This window comes from Corticium candelabrum, chromosome 9 (assembly GCF_963422355.1).
Source record: "Corticium candelabrum chromosome 9, ooCorCand1.1, whole genome shotgun sequence".
Lineage (NCBI taxonomy): Eukaryota > Metazoa > Porifera > Homoscleromorpha > Homosclerophorida > Plakinidae > Corticium > Corticium candelabrum.
This window is the reverse complement of record NC_085093.1, coordinates 5,987,218-5,997,751: the sequence shown is the minus strand read 5'-3', so window position 1 is coordinate 5,997,751 and position 10,534 is coordinate 5,987,218. Positions and strand designations below refer to the sequence as shown.

The 10,534-nt window shown below is 41.1% G+C and overlaps 2 protein-coding genes across 2 annotated transcripts in view; both read left to right on the top strand.

Annotated features, from left to right (window-relative positions):
• The first annotated feature begins 996 nt into the window (after window positions 1-996).
• LOC134184719 (protein-glutamine gamma-glutamyltransferase E-like) lies at window positions 997-2,965 on the top strand. Its single transcript, XM_062652463.1, has 2 exons — window positions 997-1,177; window positions 2,118-2,965. Exons 1-2 carry the CDS (start codon window positions 997-999, stop codon window positions 2,963-2,965), a joined length of 1,029 nt encoding a protein of 342 aa, XP_062508447.1.
• Window positions 2,966-9,213: 6,248 nt separating this feature from the next.
• The window catches only part of LOC134184718 (protein-glutamine gamma-glutamyltransferase 4-like), a 2,429-nt gene continuing 1,108 nt past the window's right edge, over window positions 9,214-10,534 (top strand). Inside the window, exon 1 of the mRNA XM_062652462.1 lies at window positions 9,214-10,534. This exon is cut by the window's right edge and continues 1,108 nt beyond it. Coding sequence (XP_062508446.1) covers window positions 9,214-10,534 — 1,321 coding nt within the window.

The following is a 10,534-nucleotide window of genomic DNA, read 5'->3' as shown; positions in this document are numbered from 1 at the left end:
TACAGCTACAGAACCTGTAAACAATATTTACAATAAAAATTACATTAATTACGTTAAAAAGCAAGATTGGCAACTTAGCTCAATACTGTGACAATCAAACAAGGTGAAGAACGAACAGGGAAGACAATCAGATCCGACAGATAGCTCATCATGGAAGGAATTTCATGAAACCCTAGACGCCGCTTTCGTCTACAGCTTTCTGTTTGCCCCTACGATGTGGCTACGGAACGTGAGAAACTCGACCAGACGTCTGTAGACGCATGCAAAATTTTTACTTGTATGTACGTATCTGTGGACGAAGGCGTCACACGGCAAACTTCAATCAGGCACAGTAGTAATCACGAAGATCGGTTTAAACAGTTTAAATTTGACTCTATCCCAGCCACAAGGCGTCGCGTCCGCTTGAATTCTAGGCTCTAGATCTATACCTAGCGCATGCTCCCATCTTTTTGTCGCGAAATGAGATCAGTCGCTGCAGTCTGTTTGGCATATATTGTATGTGGATCCGTGGATCCGTGGATCCGCGTTTTCCACTCAGCCGAAAACGCGTTAGTGAGCAGCTGAAATCACAATTCTTCGTCAGTCATGTCTCAGCTGGAAAAACTACGTAAAGATATCGCTGTGCTTCACACCGCTCGTTTCACACCATCTGAAGTAACAAAGCTCCTTCCGCGCATTTCACGAACAACAATCTGCAAACCATCAAGAAACTGGAAGACGAGCAAACACTCGATCATCGCCCAGAAGCAGGTCATCCGTCCAAAGTCAATGAAGCCGGTAGACATCGATTGTGTGCGATCGCTTTATCGGACCGCCCCTACACTCCCGCATCACAAATCACAGAGAAAATGAGATCGAAAGGCGTAGCAATCAGCTACAGAACAACCAGACGGTATCTGAACAGGCTGGGGTTTCGCTGTTTGCTGCCTAGGAGAGTTCCTCTCTTAACGAAGGCACATATCACGCGAAGATTGAATTGGTGCCAAAGGCGGCGCAATGACAGCTGGTCAAACATCTTTTTTTCCCGACGAGTCGACCTTGAGAAAAAGACGTCCGTCAATGCAACAGAAATTGGAAGAAGCAATATCAAACGTTTGGGACTCACTCACCGCTATTGAAATAAAGAATTATTTTACTCATTATCTAAATCGATTAGATGTGTGCACTAGAAACGGAGGTAGTCGCACAAAATACAAAATATATGGTTGATACTTGAGATCTTACCTGCGCAGTTCGCGTGCAGACATAAGCGCTCCCTAACAAAGAATGACCGCGCCATGCCTAGTCTCCGTCCCAAACACCTGACATGCAGCGGCTAAGAAAAGACGACCGCCACGTCCACCGGATGCACATCGCAAATGTTCAATAATTATGTCCTCAACTGTACATCAACGTTAACAAAACAGAATTATATGTTGACTGGCCGTTAACTCCTTCTGGACTCGAACTTCGTACTTTAACAACAATAACCTCATCTATGAACGGTCTGAACACAGCATATCGAAAATGAATTAATCCAACAAACCAAATCAGAAAGTTTGCACGGAATTCGAATAAATATCATGACCGGTTATACGGTATACTATCACTGGCAGACAGACACACGGAGACAGACAAATAGACAAACAAACAGATTTAAATAGACCTTACATAGATACAGTAGGTGTGCAACTATGATCTTGACGTAGCCATGGCATACCAATCAGAAGTTGACGACAGCTGAGGGGGGATCAATGGAACCCATTGAACCTCCTCTGGATCCGCCTATGTAAAGGAGTCGTGACTATTACATGGCTGAGCTGTCTATAGATACGCTCTAGAAGCGAGCGATGATGTCAACTACAATAGGCGTAGGACGCGGTTCGGCTGGTCCGGTCATGGCCGGACCAATATTCGAAAAGACCACTTTCACCAGATGCTCAGTGGCTTCAACTTCCGTTTTACGGGTATAGCCGATCAAATAAGTAATATATTGGTGATTGTAGCATCACCTCGTGCAGCCAGACCATTACTTTCCATACTTGAAGTACTGAACTGCGAAGCTAACAGACCCGGATTCGGGAAGTGTGAAAGATGTGAACTATGATAAAGTGTGGCTCTGGTCCGATCTTGATAAGAGGCTTGGCTGGTTCGATCGGACTTGAATCCAAATGTACTAGCAGATTGGAATGCTTTAGATGCAACACCACAGGAGCCATCACCCTTAGCACCAGGCAAGCATTACCAAAATGGTTCTGTTTATGTGACATATGTCAAGCACAATTTAGCTTTGGATGTTAACTATGATGCCATAGTTATCACAGCTGAAGTCAATTCGTTGAGGTGGTGTCCAGTCAATCAAGCATGTGTTGGGGGTCAAGTAGATATCGATATAGCAACTAAGATGCCTGGACAAGACCCTGGAGTATACGTGTACAACAAGTCATTGCTTATAACTGGGAATTACAAACAAGTGTCTAGAAAGAGAAGTACAAACAGCAACATCAGACTGCCTCCACCTTATTCTGGATGTCGTCGAGTAAATGGCCTCAGACTATCAGCTAATCTAGAGATACCTTCGGTTGGGCAGACATTCAATATCATTGTGGATCTTGGTAACTCCACCGTGCCACAGAACAGTGCGGTTGTATTAATGGAACCCATTTTTTACACATCAAAATCATTTGGAATCGTCAAAGTGTTTCAGGGATCTTTGAATATTAGTGTTACTGAGGCAGAATATCTCCCTTACTTACAAAACACGACCATCTTTAGGTTCAAGGCCGGCGTGTACAACTCATCTGGCCAATTTGTGTTTCATGATGCTCTTCTTCTTCGTTTGGTGTATGATAGTTTGAGCATAGAAGTAACACGAGGAACCAGTAATGATTCAGTTGATTTCTTGGTAACTGTTAGCTACAACAATCCATTATCAATTCCTCTTACGGATGTTCTACTGTCAGTCTTTGCGCCCAGTTTTAACTGAACATTAGCCTGACATTCCTCCAGCAAAGTCTATATCTTACAATGGGTCTGTGGGTTGTGGATCAATAACGGGTACAAGATTTGTATTAGCAATGCTAGACACAGCAGAGACTTTTAAGTCAGTTAGAGGATATGCTAATGTGGATTGTACAGTGGCCAATGGAACAGTAGCTATGACATTTCCTCCAGGGAATACCCTACCCCCAGTACATCAGGAGGACACTCAACCATGAATACAACCGATTTGTTGATTTCCATGTTTCTTTCCTTGTTGCTTCTCGCTCTAATTGGACATTACTCGCTGATGAATTTTTTGTGACTACAGTACCTGATTATTGTAATATCCAGTAGATTCTGCGTATTATAGATTGGGGTTCTGTTAGCTTATATGCTTGTTATCCTTTTGGTGCTGCTCTTTTAATGTTACAGCAATGTTGGATTAAGTTTGCGTTTACCAGCTTTAATTTTAGTATAAGACATTTGTCTTTTAATCTCATTGTGGATGCCAAGTTCAAAAATCTAATAAGTACAATTACTCAGTATATTCAAGATATTTACATTCATTTATTTTGACAATATGGATAATTTGATATGACACGAGCGAACGCACACATACACACACACACACTCGCACGCACGCACACACACACATACACACACACACACACACACACACACACACACACACACACACACACACACACACACACACACACACACACACACACACACACACACACACACACACATTGAAAGAGGGAGATTGGGCGATCGAGATTGATGATTCTCCTCTTTTTATAAATACCGGCTCTTAGATTTTTCAGCATCTTCCAGGTCATATGTCTGGTATGCCCAAGAAGAGCAATGTCACTGCTTCAAAGGGCAACAGTGCCAAAGTGTGTGCTTTTGGACGTTATTATAGGGGACAGTTTTGGAAGTTGTCTTGAGCATAAATATCTTTGGCAATGCATCTTTGTAGAATTGTAGAAAATCTTTCTCTCTAATAAAATATGAATATGGACCCATTAAAATTGGCTTGTGGATTTACTGATTGTTGTTATAAATGCTGCAAAAGTTCTTTGCCTCGGTGCCGGACTCACGTACCTCTCAAATGTTCTCTCACAAGAGAAACACATCTTGATACATACCCTCCTGTAACAAGCTTTTCTAAATGTTTCCATTTTCCTATATTCTTTTGTCACAGCACAATGACCATTTTCCTTGTTATCCCTCTTAATTAATAACGTCCTGACACAATGGATGTGCAAGTGAGATATCCGCGTCCAAGTTCTGTCCAGTTTTTGGATCAAACATTGTCATGTCTGGACGGTCTTCAGTATTGATGTATTGCATGATGTTTTGATTCGGTTTTTGATAGGGAAGATACAGGTCAGACAGGCACTCACTCCACCCATTCGAGATTGAATTAATTTGTGAGCCCACATAGGTCAATCCCATATTTACATGTTAAAAGATGGGCTCTATATTCATCCAAGTCATAACTGCAATGACACTTCATAATCCAATTGATGAAGGGCAGAGCCACTCCCAACCTCAGGTAAGACGCTAAAAAATCATTCGTTTGTTTTAAAGTGTGCTTAGCAAAAGTAGAGATGACATCCAGCCATGCACCATACAGCCCCTTGTCCTTACAGAGATCTCAATCGTGCTGCATCTTTATTAGACTGTGCTTGCACAATAAAATCAGTAGCACTATCACTGACAGACAGACAGACTGACAGACAGACAGCAACTCAAAGAGATCTAGTTACTCAGTACACCTAGCACTTGAATACGTAGGCATAGTCAGGTTTACAATTATTGACTTTATGCAAAACCTGTTTCTTAGAACAGCAAAATCATTGTTCAGACAGGTGTATATAGAGAGAGGATACATATAGAAAGAAGCGCTGTTAACACTTGAAAAACGGGTCTCTGAAATGATTGTTGCTGGAAACATTGGAAGAATTGCAAAAAAATTGCTTCAAGTCTTGCAACCTTTACTGCTAAAGAGTGGCTGAACTGGACTTTGGGGGTATTCACTACTAGCACTTAGAGGACTGGTACCTGACAAAGATTTGGCATGCTGGAGAAATTTTTCCTGGCCTACAGAATATTGACATCAACACTGATAACAGTAAATGATGTTGATAATGCGCACGCAATCCTTCTACAGTTTTGTCAGCAGTTCGAAGAACTCTATACACACCAGTCTGCAAAGCCCAACATGCATCTTCATTGTCACCTACACGAGTGCGTTCAAAACTATGGACCAATTTTTGGAGTTTGGGGATTCTCATTTGAAAGATATAATGGAGTTCTAGGAAGTTATCCTACAAATAATGAATCAATTGAGATGCACCTAATGAAACGATTTTTACATGAATCCATGACACTCCGGCACCAAATGAATTTCAATAACTTTCTGAGTTTGAACACATCTTTCAAAGACCTCAATGTACCGCAGCATCTGGAATTGGATATTCGCTTCTTCAAGCAGCCACCTGTAATTTCTCTACACAATCCGCGCATCACAATTGGGAACTATGCTGTGGCATTACACAGAGTCTGTGGTGCAAAGTATCAGCACTTGACTGGGAAGAACCAATGTCTCTACATGAAGCATAAAAAGTTCTATATGGAGCAGACAGACTCTCAAATGTCACACAAACTCTAATAACATTTAAAAAACATGCCACGGTAACAGTTGATGGAGAATTTTATAGTTCTAAATGCACAGGAGAACTAAGAGATCATCCATAATCATTGCATCGTGGCCAGGTTCGATCAGCAGGCAACATCAGCTGTGACAGACTTTTTCTGAGGGCGGGCCAAGTTCTATTCTACCTACAACACAGCAATACCGTAGATGGGCACAAAACAGAACACATTAAGGCCTGTGTTAGGTGCATGCCATTATTTATAGCAGGGGAACCTCCTGTGTCGCTTTGGGACTCACAGACATTTGAAGAAGGTGGCCCAGCTTTATTCATACCACTGCAAAGAATTTACAGTAAATGCACTGCACTCCAGTTTCAAGTCAACAACAAAAATGTGTACATGGTGTGTCCTCTACCTAGGAAAAAGACAAATCCCAAAAGGGATGGTGACAAAAATATGCAGACGATACTCTAAATCTTTATTATCTAGAGTAAAAATTATTCCCTAAATCTATTTATGTGCTTATGTATGTATATCTCTACCTATACGTACGTATATTAAGAAATATTGACCATTCATGTGTTTTCAAAATATTGACAATTTATGGTACAGTGACAAATATATGAATATCGATCGTTACGTGTCATTTATGCAGTTATTATTAATTACGCACACAAAAGGCTGTACCTATAAATAGACTAATTTCTATTAAAACAAATCAATCGTAGTACAGAATTATTCTTAAAACAGTTCGTAACGATCGACGCAATTATATATACATTTGTCATTTTGTGCAGAGATATCTAGATATACTGTACATGTATACTGTAGATATGTTACTACACTATACAGTATCTGCAAAATTGCCAGAGGAAGATTATTTGTACTCTATATGAGGCCTATTGTCTCTTTGTATGGTGTGACGCTGATCGACGTGCAATGCGTGGGTGTAGCCTAAGTACAAGTACATTCTCACTAATTAGCTAATCATACTTTTGTGCATCTGGAAGTGATTAGATTTAGACAACAGTTTCAACTCTGGAAATTTTAAACCACAGGATGAAGTGGTTTGCAAATGGTCCTAAAGAGCGTTGAATTCTAAGTGGCCTAAACTTTTGTTTTTCTTTACAGTTACTGCATACAAACATACATACATACATACATACATATATATATATATATATATATATATATATATATATATATATATATATATATATACTGTATGATATCACTATAGTTTGTATAGCGTACATCACAGCTCAGCAAACAATACATTCAATTAATGTAATGTGCATGTAAGTTGTGTCAATGTACATGTAATGCTGGTTAACTATATATTACATCTACTGTTTAACCAACAATTTTTAACAAAATTATTAGAAACTTACTGTAGCTACTAGCTAGGTCATATAATATATGCTTGTATATAAAATATGAAATGTCAACATATCTCTTTTATTCTAGAAGCTACAGCAAAGAAAGAAGCACTGTTGCTATCCGCCAGAATAGGAAACAAGCGCAAGAAAGAGAATGATAAAATTCTTCGTATCGAGTACATGTGAAGTGAAGAATCTGTTGAAAAATATGAAAGCTCGGTATTGGTGAAGAGGCCCCTAACGTGGCTTAGCAGGGAGGCGGCTGATGTCATGGGGTCGTTGGACGGAAAGTTCATTCGGAGAATGGGCGAGGAAGCCAAAAGGATGAAAGTCAAGAGAAAAACTAGACCTGCGTCAACAACAAGAAAAGAACCAAAGCAGGCGCTAAGTTGGGCCATAGCTTAATTAATCTAAGCGCTGTCTAAACCTTGCAAAACGTTATGCTATGGTTCGTTATCCGTCTGATCATCCCCTCTATGTCGATTCTAAGAGAAGCCACTTGTCAGCATTTAATGACCTGCTCCTCAGTAAACTGACCTCCTCCTTTTAGAAAAAGAGGTAGCACAAGAGATGCCCAACGTCCATGAGAATGTCAGCAATAACAAACCCTTTGTTTGCCATGACTTGATCTCCAGGCACAAATTTATTGAGAAAACCAGACTGCTTGGTAAGTCCCTGTTATGGCACCATTAAATAGTCGTGACAAAAACATAACATGACCACATGTCGATATAGCAACTAATGCTTTCACAGTGTGGTGGTATTTGTACCTGCAGAAGAAAGCTGATTGCAAACCCCTATCTGAATGACTGTAAATAATTCTTGCATCAATGATGCAGATCTTTTTTGGAAAAGTCTCTCTAAATGATTGTGGTAGACATTGATGTAGAGTATCTCTTGGCAACCACCAGTCAACGTCATTCAAATGGCAATAAAGTTTATTTGTGTGACAAAAATTTCCATGTGAAACTTTAAATATTTCCCTTTGCAGATACATTTGTACATCCAGGAACACAGCAAATAACCATGATGGCACAGCAACTACACACTCCAAAAGGTAAAACACAGTACAGCAACACTAAGTGACTGGTTCATTTATATGACAGCCACGTACAGCTGAGGACATTATATCAAGATGAAATATTATTCAAGCATTCTCTTCTTCCCTCTCAGTACCACCAGACTTGTCTAAAGACTTCCTCTTTACATCAGTCATTTCCTAAACGCCGCACGTTCTAGGAAGTATTCAGGCGGTACAAACTAAACCATTTGGTAAGTGCGTACCACACAGATCCAGAACAGGCATCATAGATTACGTACGCACGTTTGTACCCACATTTGACGTCTTTCAAGTCTCAGTGTTAAATTATCACTCAAAATGACGCGGTAGACTCACGAAAGAGACCAGAAAGAGGTTGTTCATCACTGCAAAACACGCAAAACACACAAGATCCGAGTCCTACTGAGGCTTAACCTGATTCGATGCATCGCTATACGCACCGGTTAAAGTTTGAAAAGAAAAATTGTTGCTTTGGCGCTAGACTCACGCGGTTAACAAACGCCAATGCATCAAAAGCAAACCAAATCGGCGCGCGGTAGGCGTTGACGTTGTTAGTGCCACGCTCTGTGAAAAGGTCTATTCCTACCAAGTGTCAATGAAAGTAATTGAATGATAGTGAAGGAACTGTAATGTGTTTATACTGTCATTAATAATCTACCACGTCTTGCCATGACTTCAAGCAAATGCAGTCATTGTAATGGGTGAACATTCAGAATTATGGCCAGAAAAAAAGAGTACTGATGATGTAATCATAAGAGTACATGTACTTTCATAAATGTCACCCGGAAGTATCGCACGCGTGTAACGGCGGCGTACACGTAGATTACATTGCGAATGGTTCACGCGTTTACATTCGGTATAGCAACACAAGTAAGAAAGTTCACATGTAATGTAAATACAGAGTCGAAACGCAGTGTATATTACATGGGGTAAGCGAGCTATAGCAGATTTACAATGTAAAAAGTGAACGCGAAGTCGAAACTGAGAGTATTGGGAAATGGGGGCGTTCCGGTAATTGGTACAAACGTCGAAGGTAGGACGCTACATAAACAATAAGGGACATAAGTATAGGCTAGTCACGTCTATCATCCGGACAATTTGTATCTGCCAGACCAGCGTTTGTCGAGTACAGCTGTATTTTCTGCTCAAATGATCGCTGTCAGTGCAATCTTGTTGCACTCGATTGCGATATCGATAGCGTTTTCGGACGAATGCCGCCTTGCAGAGGACTTTCCGGTGTTGCAACGCAGAGGTGAGTTAGAATTCGACGCCAAAATTGCCGCAAACATGGCTCAACACAAGACAGACAAGTATAGATCATACGTACGTGACGGCCCTTCATCCATTATTGCGAGGCGAGGTCATTCGATCGAAGTTGTTGTTCGCTACCGGAAACATGGATGCGTAGGTAGTCCTATATTCTTGATGCAGGATCTAAATCGCGATTCACCGGTGTGGATGTGGACTGACGACGAGTATGACGAGATGGGGGCAAAGAATTATTTTGTTTACTCAGCGCGAGGTCATTGTTTCCTACTCTTAATTCCTCCTCATTTGCCCGTGGGCGACTATGAAGTGATGGTGCAGCATTCTTGTTCACAGAATAAACTTCCGGAACGGTTGGTGCACGTTGAGGTCATATTTGATGTCCAGAAAAGTGCTAGGAGTGGTGTGGACAAAAGAGAAACGTTGGACGGACTGCAAGATTTTGAGCAGAATGAATATCTTTACAATGATATGGGTTATCTGTGGGTGGGAGACATTGCAATACGATGGGATTATGCTGTCAGATCACCGGCAGTGCAGATGGCAAGAAACGTCATAGAAACGGCTATGAATGAGAGCGAACGTAGTGATCCAGTTTTCTATGCTCGTGCACTTACTCGTTTGTTGGGAGACCCACTAACGCCACAAAGAGTCTTACAAGGACGATGGGATGGAATGTATGGCAACGGTGTAGAACCATGGCAGTGGACTAGCAGCGCGCAGATATTTCAGCGCTGGCTACAAACAAAAGATACTGTAAAGTACGGACAGTGTTGGGTATTTGGCGCGTTACTTACAAGTCTTCTGAGATCCAAAGGTATTCCCGCCAGGACGGTCACCAATTACAGAAGTCATCATGACCGAGGTTTAACAGACAATCAACAATCGGTTTTAAGACAGTATGACAAAATTCAACAGCCTGATGAATCCGTGTGGAACTTTCACGTGTGGTCAGAGGCTTGGTTGGCTCGATCGGACTTGAATCCAAATGTACCAGCAAACTGGAATGCTTTAGATGCAACACCACAGGAGCCGTCACCCTTAGCACCAGGCAATCATTACCAAAGTGGTCCTGCTTATGTGCCATATGTCAAGCAAAATTTTGTTTTTGATGTTAACTATGATACCATATTTGTCACAGCTGAAGTCAATTCATTGAGGTGGTGTCCAGTCAATCGAGCATATGTTGCGGGTCAAGTAGGTA